At 37.2% G+C, this 27,982-nt stretch overlaps 1 protein-coding gene across 2 annotated transcripts; it reads left to right on the top strand.

Moving 5' to 3' along the window:
* The first annotated feature begins 14 nt into the window (after positions 1 to 14).
* Positions 15 to 27,982, top strand: xxylt1 (xyloside xylosyltransferase 1). Of its 2 annotated transcripts, XR_004340600.1 has the most exons (6): positions 15 to 145; positions 1,154 to 1,774; positions 5,453 to 5,600; positions 12,327 to 12,459; positions 20,618 to 21,345; positions 27,972 to 27,982. XR_004340600.1 is itself a non-coding variant. In XM_032573141.1 (5 exons), exons 2-5 carry the CDS (start codon positions 1,244 to 1,246, stop codon positions 21,012 to 21,014), a joined length of 1,209 nt encoding a protein of 402 aa, XP_032429032.1. In that variant the 5' UTR covers positions 15 to 145; positions 1,154 to 1,243; the 3' UTR covers positions 21,015 to 22,773. The 2 variants fall into 2 exon arrangements, 1 of the variants encoding a protein (XP_032429032.1); XM_032573141.1 differs by lacking the exon at positions 27,972 to 27,982 and having other exon boundaries at positions 20,618 to 22,773.

Below are 27,982 nucleotides of genomic sequence, written 5' to 3'. Positions count from 1 at the left end.
GTGGGCGTGGCTAAACTTGTGTCACAGGATCTGGTAAGGTTGTTAGCAGGCGACTTCTGCTGCAGACATTTAGACATGTGCTTTGCTTAAAATACCGAAAACGAGCGACCTATGAAAATATCGTGATGTGTTGAGAGCCACAGAGGTATGAAATGATTTAAATTAGTTTCAACAAGTGAAACTTTCTACCAACATATCCAAAATAAACCTTGGCGATATACATCTTGGAGCAAATCCTGTCGCTTGCTAACGTAGCAGCACCCTTATTACTTGTCAACAAGTTACTTTTGTGTACATGAATGTATTACATTTGATTGCATATCAGTTAGTAATAGAGACGTTTCTGTCCAGTAATAGAAATAATGACCGTGCTATACTCTAACAAACTGTTGAGGTGAAGACAACGGCATTAAACAGCCATTTACTTTCTGTAACTGCATGTACAAATTGAATTAATCCTTTTTGCATAATGAGTTTTGAATGGTGATAGTTGAGTTTGTCTCAGTGAAGCCTTGGTTCATGCTGCTGCTTTGGGTGAAATGTGTTTTATTTATTTTTTTGCTTCTGAGCTTTATATTTTGTTTGCTTTATGAAGACTAAACTGTCAATGGTAGAAATAACAGAATGCTGAGAAATGCAAAAAAAAAAAAGTAAAGAGGACATCCATGTAACCTCCTATTAGATCATTTCCAATGTGTTTATGCAAGTAATAATTAAATAATGAAAAAATAAACATGCAAAATCAAAGCATCATCCCATACAGAGATACTGATGGGGATTAAAACAACCCAACCTCTCTTTTAGCTGTATGCAGACAGGAATAAGAAGTAAATTCTTTAAAAAGACTTGATTGCAAAAAAGCACAAATATAACAGATTAAATGTTTTGAAATAATGTATTTGGTACAATTTTATTGTTGTGATATATATTTCTTTCATTATTTTGTTAAAGATATTTTTGAGGACATATTATATCCTGGTGGTTTGATGGAATATTAAGTGTCTTTTTTTTATCTACCTGGTAAATGTCATTAAAAAATGTAAGAATTTTTTTTGAAAAAGGTAGAAAACATCAAACGCCTCTAATGATATACTTTACAATCTATAAGCTTATATACTTTCATCTAAAACTAGATTTTTTTTTTTTTTTCCAGGTCGCACTTGGAAATTTGCAATGACCGTCAAGTGCAAAATGGTGACTCCCTTCTCACCTAAACCTCACTTCACATGACTAGGGTGTGAATATGGGCTTCCTAGTGCTGATAGTAAGAATCATGGGAAGGATCAGCACATTCAGATCCTATCAGTTTGTACTTCTACTGGCTGCAACGCTTGCTGTAATTGCTTTTTACTACTTTGGGTCTGAGAGGCACAGCTTCTCCAGCACCACAAAGAGGATAAGACAGACCCAGGCCAACACCAACAGAAATGATGCTGACCTAACGGTGGACACCAGGATTTCACACCTTCCTGCATCAGAACAGCAAAGATCGGAAGAGCTAGATGTAGGAGAGGAAAGTGACATTTTTAGGTCCAGAAAAGGGAGCTCTGAAACTGGCGGCCAGCTCTACCATGCTCTCATGATGTTCACTAAGGTGGACAGGAGCAGAAGCCTGCAAGATAAATTCAGGGTGGCCATGTTGTCCATGGTGAAGCTTGCACATTTCCTGGAAGGAGAAGTATTGGTGCTTCATTTTGTCAGTGATCAGGCTAGCCAAGAGCTGGGCCAGAGGATGCTGGAGGAGTTTCTGCAGGATGCACCATTTAAATATGAGGTAAGTGTTACCTGTAGTCGCCTTTGAGGAAAATTAAATTTTTATTTTATAATAAATGTTTTAATTTCCGACAAAATTCCTTTTGATGTAAAAAACCCCCCAAAACAATCTGAGATATGGTGTGCATTTCTGTTTAGTCCCTCTGTTTCCAGACTGTAGATCTTTGGAGATATGACTCTTATTAGCTTTTCCACTTACATGCAACTATTTCTACCGATTGTTCTGTTGATAAAAGTTCAAGATTGGATGGTAATTAGCCATTTTCAATTCCCAAGTCATATTGTTTCAATTACATTTAGGTCATTTATCACTAATACTTGATTATACTTTAATTTTAGTTGTATGTTTAAAGCTGTTGTCCTGCTGGAAGATGAGTCTCTTTCCTCAGCTCTGTTGCTGCATCTAACATAATTTTGTCCAGGCTCTGCATTTACCCCCCAAAAAAGTATGATGGTCCTTCAACTTCACAGTATGAACAAGTTTGTATTTTTCTATCATATAAAATCACTGAATTCACTTGGTCAGATGACTTGAGAAGGTGTTAGCGATATTATCACTGAATGGATTGAGTTGGCAACTTATCTTAGACGGCCCTGAAAATAGTTCAGTTTAGATAACACTGGAAAATATGACCTGATATGACACTCAAATCCCCAAGACTCCATCAACTGGAGGTGCAGCTTAAAGTTGGGACACTTGGGGGCAGTGTTTCCCAGTGAATGGGATGTAGCTTGTTTGTACTGTTCTTCTTGCCAAAGAGGAGGATTATGTTTCTAGTTTGTTTTGTAAAATGTCCTGGCCAGTTTGTCCTTCTTTGTGTGCTTTTCACAGCTCGCCATCTTAAACCAATTAAGTGTCTTCCGTAAGAGCTTGTGTCTGTTGTTTTTTATTACAAGAAACATCTCATCAGGTAAAACGTGCATTTCCAGGCATTACCTGAAGATGACTCAGTCACTTCCTGGGATCGTTCAGGTTTTATTGGTTCAGTTTAACATCTTTCCAGGTTTAGGCCTGAGTGATACTTTGTCTTCTAGACTGTGTATGTGCAAAGATGGAATATAAAATCCTTTTTCCACTGTAGGTGGAAGCTTTTAGATACTGCTTTTTACAGTTACTACCTCTGCTAAGGTTCCTATCAAACTGTCCTGATGATAAAGTGAAATGGAAACTACAGAGCACCAGTCCACAGCTGTGGGAGTATCTTCAATACCAGCTGTTGCCCTCACACCTACACATGCTCTGGCTGTCTAAAGGATATTAAACAGAGCTCCAACCAAGTCTGGAAAAGTTTGGAATTTGATTGAAGTGTTTTCCAGGTGTGGACAAGTACAGAAAAAATATGTTTCCAGACTTTTTAGTTACTGTATCTATTTTCCAGGTACTGGTCCTGTTTGTCCAATCATTCATCCGTCAATTGAAAATTGAAGTATGTTCAATTCTGAATGCATGAGTTTTAAAACATAAGAAAACATCATACATTGTTGGATATCATGTTCATAAAGTTTTTAAACTATGGGACCTATTCCAGATCAGCAGGTAACTAAAAGGTTAGTTGCGCTAACCCTAAAGACTAATCCTTAACTTTTGTTACGCTAATGCTAAGGTCCTACACCAGCAGTATTTATTGGAAGTTAATTCTAAAGCTTTAACTTTAATTCATATTATATCCATACTTGGAAAAACTGCAAACGTCAAACACAAACTAAATTTTGACACATTTTCTATAACACCTTTAGTTATTCTGTTTATGTTTATACCTTGTTCATTATTGTCTGTTTTTTTGTTTAGTTCCTGCATGTTTCTTGTTTGAAATAAGGTTAATCATGGAAAAAAGGAGAGAATGTGAGGAGAGGAGATGGAACTGCCTCGTAAACACTCAATTCAAAATAAAAAGCAGGAATGTAAAAATCTTTGAGTCCTCAAAGATTGATATCCTGTATTTTTTTTTCTCACTGGTTTAACACACCTGCATCACATGATGGCTTGTTAACAGGCCTCTGCTGAACACTGACATGCTGAGGATGTGGTGACAACCACCAGAGAGAACTAAAACATTCAGGACACCGACCTGTAGGGTCTGACTTTGGACATTAAATTTAGGGAAGCTAATTGTGCTAAACATTTTCAAAGTTAGCAAAATGCTAAAACGCTAAACAAAAAATTTGTTCCAGAAGTGTGAGTAGATTGTACTCCTTGTTCTTTGGGTTTTGATGCTTGCATGAGCTTTTTTTATTCTTATAGAGGAGCTAAAAGCTGTTTAGGACAGAATAAGTCTTTTATAATTTAGAAGACTCATTTATATCTGTTTGTTTTCCACCCAAACATACACACACAGTCAGACAGACACACACATGGATAATGCCTAGACTGAACCTACATGCTGTGCACTCACTGCCTCTCCTAGTGTTCTGGTATCATTCCAGACTTTTTAAACATGGTCCTTTTTAGGTTTTGAACCTTGAAACATTGCTTCAACTATTTTGACATAAGCACTGACACAGCCTTTTTTGATGTATGTATGAATAATCATACAAACACTCAGCTCTGCTAGGGTTAAAAATGAGACAGGGAATCCCCAGGGGGTGATTATAGGATCACCCCTCTCAGCTCATCTTGAGTTTAACTCCTTTTTATTATTTAGCATTAAGAAGTACATAGATAACACAGTGGCTAGATAATATGTCTTCAGCCCCATTACTTCCCAATAGCCAAATATTCAGGGAGCCACTTGACATTTGCAGCAAACAGCCTGCAGAGTCACACAGGCCTGCAGCTGTGCTCATTACTGCTGCATGTCCTTCATAGAACATCCTGGAGCTTTTTGCAACCTGTTATTTATTGCTAATGATGGAGCAGTAATGAAGCAGAGTCGATGTCTAGTTTAAAAATTTATGTTGGATGTATGAAAATTTGCTGATTTAAAATAAAAGACGAAAATATTCAGGCTGCAAGAAGTACAAAGAATAGCTGAACAGGTAATTTGATGGGTCAAATTCAGAACAACAAGCAAATGTTTCTGAAACATGGAAAAGAAATAATGGATTCCAATTTTACATTAGTGAAAAACCTGCTGACTGCAACTCTGCTGTTCACAAAATTTGTTTAGCAATCACATAGCATTTCTTACAGAAATGTGGTGCTGCTAAGACCAGACCATACCCAAGCATCCCTTCAAAAAGCACCACAAAGAATAACGGTGACAGCTGAGAAGAGAAAACCATTTTTAAATCGTCTGTGTCCAGTTCTGACCTTTTATAAAGGCTGCAAGGGTTTGGTTTAGTTTTTGTTGAATATTTGGTGACACGGTGTCACAGTTGGTGTTTATTCCAATATGGTTCCATTTACATGTCTTAAATATATGATTGGGACTACATAGCATAAGACATTGAAGTTAATAGATGAATTATGTAAAACATTTACCCAAAGTCCGCTTTGGGTAAATTTCTTTTGCATATACAGTAAGTAAATGTTAGAATACTTAAGGAAGTGTATTTAATGTAAAGCCTAATTGTTGGGACCATCCAGCAACACAAACATTTATGTCTTGCACACATAATGCTGTCTCTGTTTTCTCCTTAAATAGTTCATACTTTTGAAATACACAATTAAAAAGACTCTCCAGGAAGTCATAACAAACATAATGAAATAATAAAATGGTATCATGTCATTAACTTACAGATCATCTTCCATGATGTGGTGGAACTCACACAGAAGCTCTTCCCCATTGTGGAGGCCATGCAGAAGCATTTCAGTGCAGGATCTGGAGCGTACTACAGCGAATCCATCTTCTTCCTGTCTGTAGCCATGCATCACATCATGCCTGAGAGTAAGACGAGCAATATTCTCATCACTTTTGTATCAGTGAAATTTAGCTCAGAACAATTCCGCCCTACTATGTTGTGTAGTAATTATCTCCCAGAGTGCTTTGCATTGAGTCACTTTAAACTTATCTAACTTAGGCGGTGCACAGCTGGATAAAGCAGCATGGGCAGGTATCTAAGAGACACGTGGCGAGCTGCAGAGACCCTGTAGAGTGAGGAAGGAAGGATGGGCTCTGTCGCTGCTGCCCACTTTAGAGCCCCCTGGGCTGGCACAGGCAGTGATCTGTCCTCTGTTGTGCACTGTTTTGGCTCACTTCAGTGGGAGTGCAGCATGGGGCATCACTTCAAAGATGAACCAGACTATTAGGCTTTGAGGTTTTAGTCGATAGCATTCAGAGGCACACATGTGAAAGCTGTTTGGTTGAAAAGCACCATCCCAACTCAGGGGGCACAACAAACCATTAGGTAATTCTTAAATTTCGAAAAATACGACAATATTTATACCTTCAGGTAGAAGGCTGCAAGAAATGCAAAAGAACCAGCTGAACAGGTCATTTTAAGATTGGCGCTAAAGATAACTGCAATCTGTAACAACTGTTAAAGACTGGATAAGGTTAAGACTCCAGCAATGCTCGAAGTACTGAGAAACATTAAGAGTAAGTGTAAATATACAAAAATCAGAGGAAGATTTTTATTTATTATTTTAAAAGTCAATTTACTATAGTGTAAATATGCTTATCTTGTTTCACTGAAGAGTAGCTGACTACTCTGGCATTAAGGTGTTCATTATTTTCATTAGAGAGACATCCTTGGGGAAGAAGTGCAATTACCAAAAAACAAAAATATGTGAAAGTTTCTCAATAAAAATATTTAATACAGGGTCCTATTATTTTCCGTTAGTAGAGCTAATTTTTTTTTGCTCTGGAGAAGATGTTGAAGCTTTGTCAAATTAGACTTCAAATTACTTCCCCCTTCACCCCCAAAACAAAAAAAGCTTCTCCTGTCAGTGTTTAAATCACTGACAGTCTCCTGGCTCTGCATTTGGACTTCCATAATTTTTTACCCTTCTCACCATAATGAGCTCTTCTTATCTGTATTGTGAAGTTGTGAAAGAACAGAGTTGTAAGTTGTGGAGCTCAGAGTGGTTCAGGCTGTCCTTTGACACCATCTTTAAGGAGGATTCGCTGCCGCATGTGACAAAGAGTTCGAGTGGTGTTGTGTGATTGGTCCCTCACGTTTTGCCCTGAAATGATTATTGATTATCCACATGCTCCACCAGTGTGCTGCTGTGAGTGTTGGTGTGTTTTCCACATTTCTATTTAAAGAATGCTTTTACCAGAAAGGGCATAATGTGTCGTCTATCTCAGGAGAAACAGGTGGGTGGTAGTGTGTCACGCACGTATGTTCTGTGTTATTTTCTCCGCAGCCTTTCTTTGACTTGTTTTTTTATAATGTCTTGTCATTCGACGAGTCACACAGCAAACGGGGAACATTGTTTGCGATTAATGACAGAGCGCGAACAAAAGTGATGCGCACAAATTACAGCTGTTAGAGGAGGCTCAAACTTTTATTTCGCTCTCCGTCTCCAGGAGAGAAAGATGTCATTTATTGAAGGAGACATTTGCAGGCTCATATTTAGCTGAGCTTTGTCTTGTTTTTACTGAACAGCCTGTTTTATTGGAATTGATTAATTGTTTTTGTACAAAAAACCTATTTAGCATTTAATAAACAGGCACATAAATGCTCTAACTTTTCGGAGGAAAATGAGGCTTGATTTTAAGTGGAGAAAATCACATAAGGTTGAATGTTTTGTCAGATGCTCTTTGCAGTGAAACCATATATATATACAGTATATACAGTATATAGGGGTGTGTGTGTGTGTGTGTGTAGGTAAATAGTTAGGGATTGTGATGCTGTTTTTACACCATCAGCCCCTGGAGAACATTGTGTTAATTCCACAATGAAAAACTGTTATAATTATCCAGAAGGTGTCCAAGAGAAAACTGTTTGCATTAGTGGAAATTTGTTGTATTTAATTGTATCCCCTTTAGAGTGCTTAACATGCAGGGACTTGAGGTCCTCCTGCAGCATGAGACTTTATTTTCCAGTCTATTAATGTGCCACTACTAACTCACCTCTACTAGAAATCTGACTGTACAATTAAATTCGTCTTTCATTGTCTCAAGTGAGACAAATTTGCCCTTAACTTCAAAAGTCAGAAAATGTATGGAAAAAAAAACAGCTGTGAGGGATGTGGGATATAGATTTAAATATTTCATAATGTGGTATTTATGGTAATGAAGAGAAAAGGAATGACTAAAATTGCATGAATGCAAAACATTACAAAAACAGATTCTGCTCAGAAAATAAAACTTGCTCATGGTGCAAAAACAGACACGGTTCACTACAACAGACACCTTCAGTAGTGCAGCTGTACTGCTGCTGTGCATTTACTGATGCGCTCACGGAACCAACAGGGGACACAATAGTTGCAACAGTAATAATAAACATCTCTGTCCATATGCTAATCATCTGCAGCAAATCATCTCCAAACCATGACACCTCCACCTCCATGCTTTCAGGTTGTTTTCCAGAGGTTTGGCTGTTTGATTTATGCCAAAAATGTCCTGTGATCTGTCAAAAACATTATTCCAGAAGCCCTGATCTTTATCTGTGTTCTCACTGGCACACTTTGCCCGGCCTTTGTTATTTATATTTGAGAGTAAATGTTTCTGTCTTATACATCTCACATAAAAGTCAAAGATGTGGAATTATCCTTTGATTGAAGAGGGTTGTGCTTTAACATCAACAACAGTTAGACTACTCTAAGTCCGACTGTGACATTTAAACTTTTTTTTTTTTTTAATTTTTGTATAAACCATCACCCAAAAATAAAGCCAGAAAGGGTTTTTACATTTTACCTCAACACGGTTTCTAATCAAACCAATTTAATCAAACCAATGATCACTTTTCAGTGGTTTTTTGCAATTAGTGAAGGAGAAACAAATCATATGGACTTTTTACAAAAGGATTTTAAACATATGGTTTGGATAGCAAATACACTAAGTGCAGCTTTCAAAGTGTTCATGCTGTGACATGTGCTTGTGAATCTTGGTGTTTACACCAAGCAGTTTTGAAACAAGAAACACACCTACAATTGGATGCACTTGAGCTTAATGAAGCTGAAAATAAACAATAAACAAGCTGTTTTTCAGTACTGGTGAAGGCAGAGAACAATGTGACTCACAAATTGACCGTAAGTGCTCACATCAAGAACAGTTTAAGGGCTTAATAAGGGTGACCTACTTCCTGAAAAATGTGCTGTTAGATAACACCGTTGCTGTTGTTGTAAAGCCCTGGTCTGAGTTGAAGTTTAATGAAACAGAAGTGAGGGATCTGAAAGCTTTATTCCTCCCTTAGGGTTTTTCTTCAAACCAGTAGTTCGTATTTTTGCAAAGTGGTCTTCAGTTCTCATTTCACCCAGGCCTCATTTCAGACCATCTCTTTAATGGTCTTCAACTAAAACTTCCATATGTTTTATGATCAATGTGATTATATATAATTTAAATGTCTGATCCACTTACTATTGGTAATATTTTAGAATGCTTTGAAAAAATATTCATGTTTCTTTAAACTTTTTTCTTATTTTTGCACTTAACATACTCAGATTTCAGAAAATTTTAATAAAATTTTACATGATCAACCAATACCGTCCATCCTCCCATTATCCCATACAAGCTCTCCCATCTCTGCTGACAAAAAAGCACTCCCACATAATGATGCTGCCACCACCATGTTTCACCAGAGGGATGATGTATTAGTATTCCTTTAAACATGGCTTTTTCCATGTTGTTTAGAAACTTTAATTTCGGTGTAGTCCCGCTAGCTGCTTGTCCAAACTGAGTTGTTGAATCTCTGCACCTCCTCCAGTGTAACCATAGCATCTTGGCTTTTTATTTGATTAATGTTTTTCTTGCCTCAGCTCAGAAATCAAGCTTTCATTGATTTGCAGTTGTGCCATACACCTTCTATTATCAGGTGATAGATTGAACAGTGCTTCATGACATCGACAATGTTTGAGATATTGTTTTGTTTTAAACTTCTCCACAACTTTCTTAGCCAGTCTGCTGTGTTCTTTGGTCTCCATGATGCTATTCGTTCAATAATGTTCCCTAACAAATCTTTGAGACCTTCACAGAAAATCTGCTCTTAAAACAAAATTAAATACACTTAGCATTTGGTTTTGTAGGAGTTTATTTAGATTAAATTAGATATGACTCTATCATCACAAAGGAAGTTTCCTCTGGGAAGTTACGTTTCCAGCTGCAGTACACTGACAGAAAAAACATCTTTAGCAGTAAATCTGCAAAAAAGAAAAACATAACAAGGAAGATGAGTAAAAACAATATACAAAATATGAAAAAGAAAAATGTGAAAAATGTAACAGTAGTGATTGATAAATAGTTTAAAGATTATTGCACAGCATGTGGTCTATTACATAGTCAAGAATGTTGTTTGTGTGGCACCAGGTGATACCAGAGTCCTCATCTCCTCTTCTTGATGGATCCTAATTCACCCCATAGTGGACAAACTTCTGAATGTGGCATGATTCAGACTCATGTCAGAAGTCTGAGGTGTGCAGGTTGAAGAGGAGATGGGACGGCACGGTTTCCTGTGGTGCTGCTGATCACAGTGTCACATGTGATGTCCTTCAGCTTAACATACTGTGATCTGTTTGTTAGGCAGTTGGAGATCCAAGCAACCAGGCCACGGTCCACTCGCATCCTGGTCAGTTTGTCTTGTAGCAGACAGGGCTCGACTGTGTTAAAGGCACTAGAGAAGTCCAGGTACAGAATATTGAACATGCCATTTCCCTTGGCCATGTGTGAATGAGCTCGATTTAGGAGGTACAGGACGGAACATTGACGATCATTGAAATAATCGTCAACTAATTTAGTAATCAGTTAATTACTAACTGGAGTATTCAGACTCAAAACGGCCATTTGCTGATAGAAAAACACAGTAAAGGCAGTAATTAAGTCAATTCTGTAAAAAAAACAAAAAAAACATACAGTTTGCAATTAAAATTAAATAACCTTCATAAGTTGAGTCCATTTACCATTTGTCTGTAAATGATATAGTTTTCACTTCACCCAGTTCAAATTATGTAAAAAATAAAGAAGAAAATCCTATTAATCACCTCTTGCTATCTATCCAATCCCAATCATCCATCCCTATCCTGACCTTGACATCATTTTGTGTCGAGTCATTGGTCCGACATAAAACCCTCCATATCCCAGTATTGTAACAACCGAAGGCCCCCTTCCTGTTAAACTTCCAGCAGTTAAGCCCCTTTAGTGCAAACAAACAGCACTGACCACGCAGAGACTACGCTCCCATGTTTCCACAGTGAATAAAGGCATTGTCGTTAGCAGCCTCCTCGTTTGGAGAGCACATAAAAACAGGCCGCTGTCACATTGCTGACATCGTCATTTTCCCCTCATACTTGAACAGAAACCAGTCTAAACTTGACCTATGTACAGTTACATGGGAATATTTTGGTTTGTGTTTTAAAGTTGTTGATTTTTCATCTAGCTTTCCTCATTTTAATTGCTAACAAGTTAAATATTTGATGTTTCTTTTTGAACAGATGCAGAAAACAAATATAAATCCGACACTTGTCCTTAACCTACTTGAGACGAACAGAAGTGCTAGATATATTTGTTCAAGTTTGGCTCAGTAAAAATTTAGTGGCGTTTCAGTGTTACTGATGCAAAAATATATTTTTTCAAGAAAAATGCAGAACAAAAACAACTACCATGAACATCCCTTTATGCAAGACTCTGTTTTGGGGAATGCTAGCAATGCACATCAGCCTGACCACATCATTCTCATAGGAGAACATGGTGGTGGCAGCATCATTCTGTGTGGAGGTTTTTATTCTGCAGGGAGAAAGAAGCTGGGAACTGTTTGAAAGATACCTCATGTTGCAAAGGTTGCAACCAGTGGCTTCATCTCACACAGGAATTTGGAGGAAAACAGCAGCAACTTTTGTTAAAAGGTTTTAAAAAATAAAAAATAAATTTGTTTTAAAAAGTCATCTGTTCACTAACAGGTGCTGACAGATGTTTTGTAGTTGGCATCACTAATTAGTTGGATTAGTTGCAGCTGCTGTAAGATGCCCAGCTTTTAAACTAGCACATCCATATTTTTAGCCTCAAACTGCAAGCCATCATTTCTCATTTCTGACAGTGTCTCCAGGTTCATGTTGTGCCCACTGTGCACCAGTCATAACTATTTCCTCTGCTTTCATCACCATAGCTACCAGCAAAATATAGGAAGCAGAAACAATGAACAGATGATGGTCTGAATATCCTGGTTACAGTTGTTAGGATGTTGTTCTTTAAGCAGCAAAATACATTTCTAGGCTTGTCTTCTGCTCCGGGCTCACGGCTTTACTGTGATTTCATTCCTGGAACAAAATATCTGGTGCATTTCTGATATGCTTTTTTTGAGTCACTTAAAAAGTTGCAAAAAGTTTACTTCTTCCTCTTTAAAAAGCAGTCTTCATCTTTTATTGAGCGTGGTTAATTCTGCAACTGATTCAAGTGAGGAAAACTGTTATGGTTGATGCATCAAGCTGTTAGAAAATAATTTCTGCAGATGTTTAGACTTTTGTTTGTTTTATTGTTTGGTCTTTTAGTCATCAGCATTATGTTGTTCTCCCTTAGGTCTGACACGAATAGTGCAATTCGACCTCGACCTAAAATACAAGACCAACATCAGGGACCTTTTCCAGGAATTTGACAAATTTCCTCCAGGAGCAGTCATAGGAATCACCAGAGAGATGCAGCCAGTCTACAGGTAAACACGCTCATCTGGAGTAAAACTGGTCAGTCGAAAAATAAAATCATGGTCAGAAAAATGTATTTCCACATAGAATATCTATGTTTAGCAGTTATTTTTTTTTTTGCTCTTTACCCATTATCTTCTTGGTGATACTTTTAGTTTAAGAAATGGTGCTTCTAATGTTCACGCAATGAATATTTACCAGTAAATCTGTTTTTGTGTGTGTGCGCAGTCATAAACAAGGGGCACCAACTTTCAATCTCTTTGTTCCTAAACTGATTTTTTTCCATCCCTCTTAAAGATAGCAAATCAAACCCTCCTGGTCTGTTCATGTCTGTGAGGCATCACTGTTTCCACCCGGTTGCAACATCAAAACAGGACGTCACTGTGTGCGTGTTGGGAGGGTTAAAAGTACATGATGCAGGATCAGGTGGCATATTTTGTGCAGCAGCTGCTTGCAGGGACAAACAGAGGCAGGTGGTTTTCTCTGGGGTCTTTTGGACCATGGCTGAATGAACCTGTGAATGTCTGGTTCGAGTAAGAAGGCAGGACTGGGCTGCTGTCAGTAGGCCTGTCACGATAACAAATTTTGCTGAGCGATTAATTGTCTCAAAAATTACTGCGATAAACGATAATATTGTTTGAAGACCTTTGTACGCTTATTTAATGGAAATAACGTAATAATGCATGCGATTTCCTGCCAAAGATAGATGCACATTATTTTCAAAAGAACACTTAACACTTGAGCTGATAAACAAAATAAACAAACAACCAAAAACAAAAATAAAATGGATTCTCAGTCTCCATTAACAAAAAATGTACTTGAATAAAACCTAAACAACATAAAACCAAAGTGGAAATAAATACCGCATTCAACCAAAAGAGTGCAGATTATGAAGTCTGTATATTATGTTGCCCTTCAGTAATAATTAGATTTAAATAGAGACGATGGGCACATCCGACTACCTGATGCAATAGTTCACACTACATGATTTTTTGCCCCTATTTTTCCCCTTACGACAATCTTAGAACGTTGGGTGTTCTAAGATTGTCGCTTGAAATTTCGTAACCGATCATCCTGTAGTATGTGGTGTGTTACGGGAGATCGTAGATCTAATGTACACAAATGGTTTAGATCGATCACTGGAGATGATATGTGGAAACAACATTTATGTTTATTCAACATTTCGTGAAAAGAATATAGAAATGACAAGGGGAGGAGTTGGAGTGAAATTGCTACCGCAGTTGATAAACCAGGTAACTTTTCAGCTGTTCTTTGTTAACGTGACATAAATAGGTTAAAGTGATTTTCATTCTGTCAGGACTGACACTAGCCACATGCATTGCAGGTAGATTGTAGTAAAGCATTGATTAATGCCTGGTTTTAAAATTTGTTAACCGGACTTGTAGCCAGTATTTTGCGCCCATTGTTGGACACCACAGGGCAGGAACGAACCCGATCGAACCGTTATACCTAGGATTTCTGTCGGCTAATGTGTGATCTCAGGTTTTGAAAATGGGCCGACGATCGGCCGACAGCTCTAAGATCGTGTAGTGTGCGCTGGGCTTTACACTAAGGAAATGAAGAAGGGAGGGTGAGTGGAGAGCACCGGAGTTGAGCCTTTTTTCATTCAGTGTCATCAACAGAAAGAGAAAAGGGTCGGGAGAGGCGATAAAGCCGATAATTAAAATGAAGTCAATAGTTTTAATTTATCGTACGATTAATTGATTTATTGTTTATCGCGACAGGCCTAGCTGTCAGCTGTTTATTGTTTCTGTTTACCAGTTTTTGATTTTATTCAATGTCATTCAAATAATATTGCATCGTCACAGCTGCCACATTTAATAAGCAGTTACACTCACGTCTTGTAAAGTACTTGCAGCTTTCATTATTAAATGTGTTGTTTTTTTATTAGAATTGACCTGCATGGGTAATTGCAGTGCATGTTTTTTGGTTCCTGGCTGCTGCAGAAGCTGAACTGCAGTTTTCCTGCCAGGCCCCACTTGGCTCCTGCCTCTCCAAACAGATCTCTATCTCTGCTCTGCCACTGTGTTGGCTGGGGGCTTTGCCAACCCTGAGAAAGCCCCTCTAATGTTGTTCTTGTGAGGCCGGACACACTTAATTTGAGTCGGCCAGCATCATAGCGGAGTGCTGGGCCTCTTGGCTCACACCGCTCTGCTGGTTCAAAGCTCCCACATAAGGTCTCGGAAATGATTGAAAAGTCACTTTATTTCTCTAGTTTTATTCACATTGATTTTTTTTTTTCAAGAATTCTGCTGTTCCTATTGATTATCATTGCTTAAAATTATATTTTTCAAAAAATTTCAAGATGTAAACTCCCCTCAAATAAGAATTTTTAAAAACAGAAATATAGAAATATAGTTTATGCACTGAGTAATTGGGTGAGATTCCTTATATACAAATTACTGCATGATTAAAGTGAACAGCTGGTGGCTCTGCTGAGGTCTTAGGGAAGCCCGTGGTTATTTTAATGGTGGCTACAGCTCATCTCTCTCTTCTCAATATGCCATAGATTCTACTAGAAGGTTTAGATTAGAGACCAGTGAAGCTCAGTGTTTTGATATTTATCTCCTCTGGATCTCTGGAAAATGATAGTTTTTTGTCTCCTAAAATGCCTGATTCGTGTGGACGCACAGCCTAAACGCCAAAAAATATTTCCGAAATATTAGGTTGAACACAGAAACCTATATTCGTTTCTGTGTTGACACGGTCTTAGATTAATTTAATAAATTTACAAGGAAAAAATTATATTTTCTGTGATTTAAAAGTTGTTAATTAGTAAAGTCACAATATTTCATGATTAAAGGCATAAATTCATGGTAATTTTTTGTCACAAATTTTAACTTTTGAGATTTTTATGATAATTTAAGGTTTTTTTTTCTTATTTTACCAAGTCATTCAATACCATAATTCTAATGTCAGAAATTTATGCTTTAATCACGGAATAATGCAATTTCTTTCATGTACACTTACAACTTTTTGACATGAGAATATTCTGGGGGGGTTTTTTCCCTTGAAAATATGTGAACTTCATCTAGCCTCTGATTTCTTTGACAGACATGAACTCCTCCATTGCCAATTTTGTTTCAATGTTATCTTATCATTTCTGAGTTTTTAATACCCCTATGTAATATTCATTTTCTGAAAAACTGAATGTTTATTTTCAGTACCTCTAAGCCATAATCACATCAGTTAATGTTTGAAAAATATCACAATGTGTAATAAATATTTTATGATTTACAGTTGAATTGAAGAGCTGAGATAAATTAGATTTTTAGTGATATCTTAAACTGAGAAGATGTACATGTAGAGCAAATTGAGATTTTTTTTTATTATTGGCACATTCCCTGACAATCAATTCATTCTTCCTTTATATTTTAGATAAATTTTAAATTCTGTCTTTTTTGGCATTTATGTCCTAAAAGCCCGGGAAATATTTATTGCCACCCAGGAAACAGTGACACCTTGCACAGCCATGACAAATGAAAGTAACCATTCCAATATTTTAAATGGATTTGCTACTTGTTTGCATTATTAGTCAGGAGGCTTTAAAATATTGTAATTTTCAAAGCTTGCTTTTAGTGAAGCGCAGCTTGTATCCTTCCTATTGTAGTGTTCTCCTTTATAGACAGAGGGGACTCTCAACTCCCACTCTGTTTTTGTGTGAACGGAGGGAACATCATGCAGAACAACGCATCCTCCCACCAGCCACATTCACAGCACATCCTGCCACTGAAAAGTTCATTTTTTTTATTTATTTATTTTTTACAAAATACCTCTCACTTCCCTGCAGCTGAGTCATTTTTTTCTAACCACAGAGGATGAGACCCATTTCCTTGAATGTCCCATGAACAAGAACACAAACACACTCTTTATTTCTGCAAGAAGATCCCATTAAAATGCAGAATTTTTTGAGAGTGTTCTGGGCTTTCACTGAGCAGGAAGGGAAATGCTCTTTCTATGCTTTTTGTGATGAGTCCCCACTGTGTAAAGTTCTCAATATTAAATATGTTTTTGTGAAATCAAGAAAGTGTAACCGGTAGGGCATACTGATATTAATAGTTAATAATGTCATGTCCATTTCACCCACTACCTCTAATGTGTATTCTATTTTACAACATCCTCCCCAAATAAATACACCCCTTGTTCAAAATGTGTAACAAACCTTGAAATAAATGACTGTTAAAACTACGTAACAAGCTAAATCTATCTCTGAAAAAAGTTGCACACATTTATTCAGTACAAAAAAAATAATCCAACTGTAAGAAAAAATAGTCAAAATGTGTCAGAGATAAAAAAAATTCTGAGCTGCTATAAATAATGGGAAGGATGAGAGAAAAGGCCATGTAAAGCAGATGTGTGTTGATTGCCATGTCAAAATATGACTAAAATAAATATAGCTACTTCCCCAAATTTACTGTACATTCAGTTCAGTAATAATAAGAAAAACTAATAAACTTGAAAACCGACTTTAGCTGAGACATCCAAGAATACAACTGATCTAACCACCAAACAAAATGATGAGAATAATGGAGGTCAGATCTTTAAAGAATGTAGTTTATGTCATAAAAATTACTGCATACCAGTAGCTCAGATGGGTCTACATGTGAAACAAAAGCACATTGCGAAGTAGCTGTTCCTCTAACAAACACAATATATATATGCAGATATACAGATTAAGTAATCAAAGTTTTACCAATATTTTCTGCGAGGAAGCTAGACTCCCAGCTTAAATCTAACAGATTCATGGGGTCTAAAGATTAAAATAATGTCAAGGAGATCTTCCAGCTTTTGGGAGTATTTTCATTACACCCAAATTGCTTAATTATTATTATTTTTTAATTTGATTGATTTGATCTAATATCCCAATCTATATTGCTGATTTATTTTGTCCATAAGCAAAAAATCATTATAATTAACAGAAATAAAAGCTTGAAGGCATCAGTTTTGACTATAATTAATGTGTTTCTTGTAGTGAATTGAGTTACTGAAATAAATGAACTTTTCAATAATATTGAAAAATTGTAGCTTACTGAATACATGTCGACATCCTTTTTACACATCATTACAAGGCATGAAAAAACTTCTACTATTTAATATTTTCATGCTTTAATGTTTAATTTTTTTCCCAACATATGTGGTATTTTTTTATTATTGTGCAGCCAGTGCACCTTGCCCAAGCAATCCTTTAGTGTTACCAGCTGAACATGCAGCCTGATGTCTGCCTGTGGGTTTTATAGAGCCATCAGAGAGAGCAGGCTGCTTGTTGTCCCAAGCGAACGAAGGACACATTAGGAGGAGATAGCGGCACAGAGTGTCCTTGTCCCCCGCTAATGCTTTCCATTCTTTCACAAGTCAGAGAAACTTCACTGGGAAGATTGGCAGCAAAAACTGACTAGAGGATGAATGTGTGAATTGACTGCAATCTAAGCTGGAGCTGTGAGAAGTCTTACTGGCGTACTGGGTGTACTGGTACAAACTACAGAAAATAAAAACTGTCTTTGTGTTGGAGAGCATAGATGCTCTCTGTATCACTCACTTCAACATGTAATGTTCTGTAAAACTACAGTGACCGTTGTTTTTGCTTCACATCCTAATAAAACAATTCCCAGAGGAAGACATTGGCTAAAGTTACTCATGTACAGTCTTTGCTCTCTGACATTTCCCCTTTTTCTGCAACCATTTCACCAAGATAATAGAATCCATGTCTTGAGATAAATAAAAACCCCTGAAATTCAGCAAATTACATAAGTCAGATTTACCAAAACAAGAATATGTTTCAGCTTTTTAGACGTACAAATTTAGCACATCAACCATGTTAATCATATGGCTATCACATGATGATGATCAGCCATCATAATGCTGATGATGGCAGCATTAGCTAATCCAAAAAAAAAAAATCCATCTCTTTCTAATTAAAACGCTACTGTAGGAAAGGCATATTGAAAAACAAGGAGAAGCTAAAGTAAAAAAGTTTATAGAGTGTAGAAAAAGTGTTTTAAAACAAACTTTAGAGTGATATTAATGGAAAGTTGGTTGGAAGGACATTGTGTAGCAGAAAAATGTACACAATCAACAAGAGAAATGTGTGAAATATATTGTATTAGTTTTATATATTCTATAAATATTTATGTATAGTCACTTGTTGAACACAGAAAGAAAAGATGAACAATAAGCTAATTTTCATATTTTATAAAACTTTTATAAAACTTAGCCACTTTAACACACAAATAAAGGTAAACATTTTTCGTATTCTCAATGCTAACTGTTGCAGCATAGCCATCTGTGGCTGCAGAGCCTCTATGTTTGTTTCACATGAACTCTTGAAAACATTTGTGCAGTTTGCTACATAAAAGCTGTGTTCCTTCAGCTGTGCTCATCTAATAACCATTGTGGTGTCTGTTGTTTATTTTAGCCGTCTTGACACTGATGCCGTTCCCCGTTGGCCCACACAGTAAACTCCAGCGATTAGAACAGCCTCATGGGACAGTGTGTGTAAATGTTCCTTGCTGACCTCACTCACCCAGTATGTGTTTTGGGGCACGTAGACTCATCTTCATAATGCTACATACTCCACAAACTACACATAACTAAAGGAACAAGCAACAGGAGCTGAATGTAGATCAGTAATAATATCAAAGCATGACTTGGAGAATCTGCAGCTCACACTAAATATGATTGCGTTTCACAAACAGAATACATTGTACGATCCAAAACTTCTCAAAAATCCTTGCATCTGAAAATAGTTCTGAAACAGGCAGCGTGAAGGTTAAGAGTGTTTCTAGTTGCTTTTATAAAAGTAAAATGTTCTTGAGCTCCATTCATATTTTATTTCCTGCTCAGCAGGAACTAAGAATAGTCCAAATGTTCTGGTATAGGTGTTCGTGTTCACAAGCAAGCATGCAAGGTTACTTTTCCATTCTTCGCTCAGTACAGATGGAACATTTCAACAATAAATGTTTTTAACGGTGATGACAAGAGCTCTCTTTTCTCTGAATCTGAACCATCCACAGAGAAAAATGTTGAATTACAGATATGCAATTGATTTTTTATTTCCTCAGGTTCCCTGAAAGCATAAACCAGCACAACACAGAGAAAAGGTTTAGAAAATAACATCATGTCAAAAATTATGAAGGTCTGTGTTATTTGTATTGATAAATAGTATATGCCATGCACTTTTGAGTTGATTAATTTTAGAAAAAGTTTTGTTTTACAGAAACACTTAAAATATTCTCAACATTTTTTCTTTGCAGTCTGGAAATATTTTGCAATGTCAACAGTAAAAAGTCAAACCAAAATATCTTTATTATGTTTACTTCATTTGAGACAGCACTTTCACACTGCACCAGAAAAGTTTTTTTTTAGCCCCTCTTCTCTTTTTTGGGAAAGAGCAGAACTTCAGAAACACTTTGAACACAAACATGAGTTTAGGCAGGCTGCTCTATCTGCTGATGCACTGCTTTCTGCACCCTGTGTGTTGTTTATACCCTGCTATATTAAATGTGTTTGTGAGTTACAGAGAACAAGATTTAGACAATCTTTAAAGGTTTCATTTTGCTCATCAGTGTTAAAGCTTAGAAAATAAGAGATTTTTAGCATTTCTCTGACTGTGGTCTTTGACGATGGATTGTACAGCTACAGGACTAATTTTTAAAGCACACTAAATATTTTTTTCCTTCCTTTTTTTTCTTTTACTGTGTTGAATTAAATGATTCTGCAAAGCACATAGGATTCCAGTGCTTAACCAACACTGATAATAGAACCAGTTCCTAAGTGGTTCTGTAAAAGAACTGGATTCCTTTTCCATAAGTATGTAAGGCAAGTCGTCATTACGTCATGATCATTGACTTCTCCAGTTAACGATGTAAGGATCATTGTGCATGAAGACAGTTCAACTACAGGTGTCGCTAGCGAACATTTCATAATCCTAACTAGATTATTTACTGGTTGATTGTTTCTCTCCATGAGTTCACCTCTGGCTGCTTTACCTCTGACCTTGCTTTAAGTTGGAGTTTTGAAAGATCCAGTTTTTTGGATGGTAACAAAAAACTGGTGCTAAACCAGTTTGGTGGAAAAGAGACAGTGGATTGTTGCCACAGTATGACGTTGAGTTTTGCCAACTAATCAACATCCTAACACTTCTTTCCTTAGACACACCTTCTGGCTGTATCGTAAGGAGAACCCCAAGACCCGGGTAGGAGAACCTCCTCCCGAGGGCCTTCCAGGCTTCAACAGCGGTGTGATGCTGTTGGACCTGAGCGCCATGAGGGCTTCGACTCTCTACAACCAGCTACTGAAACCCAGCAACGTGGCCAAATTAGCAGAACAGTATCGCTTCAAGGGCCACCTGGGGGACCAGGACTTCTTCACAATGATCGGCATGGAGCATCCTGAACTCTTTTATTCTCTGGCCTGCGGCTGGAACCGACAGTTGTGCACCTGGTGGAGGGACCACGGCTACGGAGATGTGTTCCAGTTATATTATGGTTGTGATGGGCCCGTTTACATCTATCATGGGAACTGTAATTCCCCTATTCCAGATGATTGAACTGAAAAAGACATTTATTGCATAGCAGAGGGAAATATTTTTCCTGCTAATGTGGGATGTAGGACTTGTTTTCCAGAGACAATGGCTTTCCTTACCAGTCATGGAGCCTGCCTCTCTGCTGGCCAAGAGGATATGAAAGGCTGCCAACCAAATGACTGATTTTTACTGCTTTATTTTATGTTCAGCCTAACGTCTAAAGCTTCTGTCTTTGACAACAGCAGTGCAGAGGAAGCATGCTTTTGCATTGATGGGATTGACTCATGCAGCGCCTAATGCTATGATAATACATTACATTCCCATTTCAGTGAAATTAAACCTGGTGGTCAGTGGTGTTGGAGAGTACTGTGGAACCATATTTGCCATTATAATCTCTAAAGTCCTGTTGGTTATTGTAGCTTCTGTTGTTTTGGGTTTTTTTCCATTAAATGCTGCGATAAAACATTTATAATTTTTTCTTTTGGTCAAGAGCGTTTTTAAAGCACAAAAACATTATGGATTTTACCCCAAATGGCGACTGAGCATGCAGGACAGCACTGATGAAGCCAAAGCATCAAAATGTTACAACAATTTGAAACAAAGCAAGCATCAATAAGCTGATGTTCTTCATGAACCTGTTTCTGTCTCCATTCTCAATGGCTGTATTTATTTCCACTGTGGCTTTGCAGAAAGAAGGTCGTCCAAATTTCTGCCACAGTGCAAAAACACGCATATTAGGTTAATTAGCCTTTAGCTTTAACATTGTTCATGTATAGCTGTCTGTCCTCTGTTTCTCATTATTATCCTCTGGTGGACACTGACCCTGAAGGCAGACACCAGTTCCCCCTGTGATCCTGTGAGGATAAATATAGCCTGAAATATAGATGGATGGAAATTTTACATGAATTCAGCTGACTAGATGATAAATTAAAACCCCCTAGCCTTCATGAGGACACTGGTGTCTTCAAGGAAGTATGGACTTACATGTTTAAATGTTTAAAGGCTTAAAATTGTTCACTTTGTGTATTTAATCCAGGATATTTCATCCCCATATTGACAAACCTAAGATTTACCCATTTAGTTTAGTTATTTATATATTTTTTTCATTGTGTTTCACTATTTGTTGGAACCTCCAGAAGTTAAGACCTGGCTTTGATTTTAGCAGGTATAGTGTTAATATTTTGTACTCAAATGGCCAAAATGTTATAAAAACTGCAATACCACAAAGTTAAGTCTGAAAAGAGTCACTTTGCAAAGAAAAAAGTGTTGGAAGAGTGATCAATGTGGAGCCAAACCAGAAGAAAGAAGAGCTTTCAGCAGATACTGGGCTCTGGGCTGCTGGAGGACAACAAGTAGTCGAAATGCTGTAGTGGTTATGTTTTATTTAACTAATTTAAGAAATAAAACCCAAAAACACAGAGCCTCAGTACTTATTGAAAGGTCACGTTTAGATTTGTTCTGATTTTTTTGTTTTACAATGTCACAGATTATAGGTGAGTCACTGTACTGCACGGAGCTGCTTACCGTAATATTTTCCCGATTTAGTTTTTAAACACTGGTGATCTTTAAATGACAGCAAATGTTTTGTCCTCATTCAAATGAACAGATTCACGGCTGTAACCATGAATATCGCCTGACAAATGATACATTACCGATCTGTCTTTTTACCAATTGTGTAATTTAAATGAATGTTGTGTTTAAAGCCATATGAATTATCAATAACTTAACATTTATTGATTTTGGAGCGTTTACATTAATAAATATACATTTTCTATTCAGATTATGACGGCTCGTGTTTTATTTTTGCTTCATTCGGGCCAAACTTTAATTCAGTTTCTCCAAGTTTCTCCTGTATTTTCTTTTCCAACAACCTGAGTGCTAATTTTGTGTTTTTATGTCTCACTTCAGTTCTGTGTTTGCGGCTAATGGACTTCAGAGCCCCGGGGAAGGAAAACATCCTTAATTTTAGGTGGACCTTCTTGTGGGAATTAACATGCAGGTGAGATGGGCTCCAAACTAAAAGAAGGTTGACCAATTAGTGTTAACAGCAGCGGCATTGACAGCCATGGTTGCTCTCCTGATTTGAACTTCAGCTGCTGAACACAGTCCTCTATCAGCCAGCACACATGACAGACGGCGACAGAGCCAGAAGCGTGACTGCAGACACTGACCCATTTTCAGTTTTCTTGCTGTGCTGATGTTCAGATTCTAAGAAATATCAATGCTCCATAGCTGTCACTGTCTGACTTGACTCACGCTTTAACATAGAAACACACAGGGAAAATTTCTTTCAGCACAGTAGGAATGGACTACAAGCTCAATGCTAATCATTTTATTTCATAGCATCCAAACTACTGTATACTTGCATTGAAAAATTTATTTCACTTTCTCCTTTAGGCATCCACCCTTGTTTTGTAAATTGCTTTGTGCTCATGCAAAGTGTAAAAAAATATATTTTTTCACATTGCATTGCTTAGAACTGAAGTTTTACATATAAAAGAACTATCTATGTGCAAATATGGGAAAAATATTTTGAAATAATTACTCATGCAGGCCTGTTGAATTTGATACGATTCTATCAAATTCAACAATATTAACCATTTAACCATATATTGTTTTTATAAAGCAAAAATACCAAAAGCTGGTCTTTTTGTTTTATCTTCTATTATCCTTTTGAGTGTAATGCAAAAGAGACATCAAGAGGTTTGTGAAAACACCTTTGTTCAATTCGATTTCTCTCTAATTCAGAACAGGTTAAAAATGTCCCATAAATTAAACTATCTATTTCCCTATGATAATCAACATTATTCGGTATTTTAAATTTGGATTAAATTAATCACTTTTCTCAAAATAAATTTAGCAAATTTATACAAAGTAGAAAACCAATCAGTCACATTTACGTGTCTGTAGTCTTAGTGTCTGGACTTTCTTCTAAAAATCCTATTTAACCAACTACTGTGTTGGGATTTCTAAATCATTTTCTTTCCCCCGTCAGTGATAAAAACTGAAGAGACATTAGGGTTCATGTAATTAGCAGAAACCTCATGGCTGCTTCAGATTTGATGCCTCTACAATCAAATCTGCCTCTAAATAAATGAATCAGTGACTCAGTCTGGAGCATTTCTCAGCAGCAGCTTCAGGAAGCAGGAAGATAAAAACAAATATGCAGTAAAATCTGTCACTGTGGTTCCCGCCTGTCATGGCTGACTAATGAAACATGCACTTTACTCGAAGCCAGTTGACCCCTTAATGATAATCCTGCAGAAATACTCACAGCTTGAGAACCAAATAGACATATATACATATATATATACAGTATATATACTGTATATATGTGTGTGTGTGTGGGCGTGTGTTTGTTTGTTTTGCCATTTCTGAGCTATGAAGCACTCTTTTAATGTAGTGAAACTGTAGTTTGAAGTTAATCACCTTTTATTCTCTTATTCATATTAAATGGGAAAGCAGTTTTTGTCCTTGTTTCTCTTGTGTTTTGGTATTTTATTCTTAATTTTATCTTAATTGTCATTTAGAAGAAAGGCATCCCCAAAGCATGATGGTGCCTCTACCATGTTTCAAAGGCTTTTTTGGTGTTAGTCTTTGGTAACATATAGGGTTTAACATTTAGGTAAAAATAATACATTTCAGTCTCATTTGAGTCTCTTTCCATGTTTACTGAGTCCCATGTCTCATTGCTTTCTTTCAACAATGTTTTTTTTTTGTCTTGCTGTTCTTCTGTAAAGGCTGGGTTTTTCTCTATATACAGATGTCACAGAAGTGGAAAGAAGACTGATATTTGCAGGAAAATGTTCAATCTGCCGATCCTGACTTTCATTCATTTATTCTCCTGGTCCATCTGTGGTCTGGTTCCCTGCTGTGTGCCAGCTCTCACCTTCTTTGACCAATATCTCTGACCCACTATTATTGACAGACATTAAGGTGTTTTCATTCAGAGAACTGCCACAAAGGCTGCTGAACAACTTATTTTCTGTCAATTTGACAATGCCCCAAGAACTGTCAGTGTCACGCCAAACGTCAGCACTAAATCAAAAACACGAAAAGATGTTGCTCTCCGTTTGAAAAGCCTTCACGTGACAGTGGCTCACGTTGCTTCGTCCAGAAAACAAAGAATGTCACATCACGTTTAGTCTGTTATAGTTTAGCCTGAGTAGAGTTTGTGCCTGTGCAACAAACAAATATTTTTCCTTCTGAAACAAAACATTTCTGTCCAGACAGGAATGCAACCGACTAATAATAACCGTAACGTTTTTTAAAGATGTCAATGAGACTTCATCATTAACAAGGCCATAATCTTTTCTGAAGCTTGCACAGTAATAGCCAAAAGTTTTGGTTGTGATACAAATGTTGTGTTATGTGGTTTTCACATAATTTTTTTTAAACATACAGTACAGACCAAAAGTTTGGACACACCTTTTATTTCAATGAGTTTCCTTTATTTTCATGACTATTGACATTGTAGATTCACACTGAATGCATCAAAACTATGAATAACACATGTGGAAATATGCACTAAACAAAAAAGTGTAAAACAACTGAAAATACCCCTTATATTCTAGTTTCTTCAAAGTAGCAACCTTTTGCTGTGATTACTGCTTTGCACACACTCTGCATTTTCTTGATGAGCTTCAAGAGGTAGTCACCTGAAATGGTTTTCACTTCATAGGTGTGCCCTGTCAGGTTAATAAGTGGGATTTCTTGCCTTATAAATAGTCATGAAAATAAAGAAAACCCATTGAATTAGAAGGTGTGTCCAAACTTTTGGTCTGTACTGTATATCAGGCTGTGGCCATGACTTATCACCTTTTGTTAAATAGTGTGATGGTAAGTTGACCTGGAGGTAAAAATCTAAATATTTTGTTTCCAGAATACGTGTTGTCTGCAGAGACCTAGATGTCTGTAGACCCCTGTGCAAGTTCTACATTAAGGGAAGGTCTGCTCTGATGATCCTCACTGCAGATACGATTGTTCACTGCAGTCTGGCCCTGTCATGCTTTGTGGCAGAACCAAACCAAACAGTGATGAATCGGCAGAGAGTGTAGAATAAAACCAGCAGTTCCTGTGGAGGGTCGTACTTCTATATACAGTAGTTGCTGCAGGAAGCACAATATCTGCTGGGTCTTCTTCTGGACTGCGTAATATGTGTTTCCTAGAAAACGGAAGTGATCCGCAGTAGCCCCAGGGTTGAGGAGAACGGATGAAGGGAGTCTTCTGTTGGGTGTTCTGACAGCACATTAAAAGGAAAACATTGCAATAACTGTTGAAAATATTTTTCAAAATAGTATACTGAAATCCTGATGCTGAAAGAACCACAGTCTCCATAATAAGCTTATCTAGATATAAGAGTATAGCTGTGTTTGAAGTTTGGTGGTAACATCGGATTAATTTAGGTGATGCATTGTAGGCAGACAGGGATGTTTGATCTGACTGTCTCAAGAGTCACATATTATAGTCATTTATTCAGAAACTGTGATGCTGTGATCTGTGACGCTGTCTAGGAAGATAACGTCCTGGAACATTGGCTGGGAGCCTGACCCATATAATAGACAGCACTGTCAGGTGGAAATTAGGTCTCTGTGTTGCCCCACTTTAACGCCTGCAAGCAGAAATGTCTCAATAAATGTCCAAGCTTGTCTTTTGTGGCGAAGGGTGGACAACAGGTGGCTCTTACCTGAAACTCTGTTTTTGTCTACCTCATCCATCTTTTAAATACTTAGATTGGATAAAACATTAAAATAATTTAAATTAAGCAAATAGAAAATTTTAACTTCCTCACAAGGAAACTGTTGTCCTTTGGTTTGTTTTAGTCCACCATCACCACACGCTACCATGACAAATACAATCTCTCTGGGTGCCGTTAACCCGGTCTCCTTAACATCTGTGAGGAATTGTGAACCGAGGTACCATTCTACTGCAGTGTGTATTTGAACATCTTGAAACTGATGCAGTTAAGTCAGAATGCCATCATTAGTTAGTGTTGGAGTTTTTAGTTTGTGACAGTTTTCTACTGTATTTTCATAGATTTGGAGTTTAAGAACTGAATGTTGACTAAGCTCTTTGAAAATGAATTATGCTTTGATTATGGCTGCACAATATATCACAACATCAGTCTCGGAAACAACAGTCTGGACAGCAGTAAATACTAAATAATACAAGTACTATGCATTCGAGCTCTGATCTTTGTGCCATTTTTTCATTAAGGTCAGCTTTATGGGGTACACCTGAGCTCTGGGTTTCTGCAGCTCCTCTAATTATCATGGGCCTCTTGACTGCTTCTTTGATCAACCCATACCAATTCTTTCTCTTATTAAAACATTAGCTGCTGTACAACTTGATCTTCATAAATGCGACAAGGGATCTAAAATCTTAAGCGGCATCATGTAACAGAGATGATGAAGCCTGACTGGAAGTTGATGTGATCACAAAAGCAAACAGAACATCTAGTTCCCTTTAAACTAAGACCTGCATTAGATTTTTATTGTGTAATGAGTCAAAACCTGCAGTGAGGGATCTGAAATGACAAGCCGATTTGTGCTTTCCTTAAAGAGTCAAAAATCTTTGACCCCATGTGTGGTATTTGTTGGTGATATGACGTCTTTTGCTGATTGAGGTCACTCAGATTGCTCCTGGCAGGATCCTAAGAAGGGCATTTGTTGGAGTTCATGGAAGGAAGCAGATTTCAGGTTGTTTCTATGTAATGCTAAAGGACAACAACTCTTGCAAAACAACCATGATGTCCCTGTGCTGATTTAATCTCAATTGTTTTCACCCTTCTCTGCTATGACATATTTAACTGAGCTGTAAGACTTACACAGTCACACGTGCAAATGCATGAAGCAAAAATAGTCGTTGCCATAAAGTGGCCCAGATATATGTGGATTTTTCTGATTTGTGATTTTCAGACAAGATATAAGACAGAGCACTGCATATGTAGGTCAGTATGCTACGCTGCATCCAGCAAGCAAGCAGTGTTGAAG

The sequence above is a fragment of the Xiphophorus hellerii genome, chromosome 9 (assembly GCF_003331165.1).
Source record: "Xiphophorus hellerii strain 12219 chromosome 9, Xiphophorus_hellerii-4.1, whole genome shotgun sequence".
NCBI lineage: Eukaryota > Metazoa > Chordata > Actinopteri > Cyprinodontiformes > Poeciliidae > Xiphophorus > Xiphophorus hellerii.
Note: the sequence above shows the minus strand (reverse complement) of the source record. Positions and strands in the feature narration are given on the sequence as shown.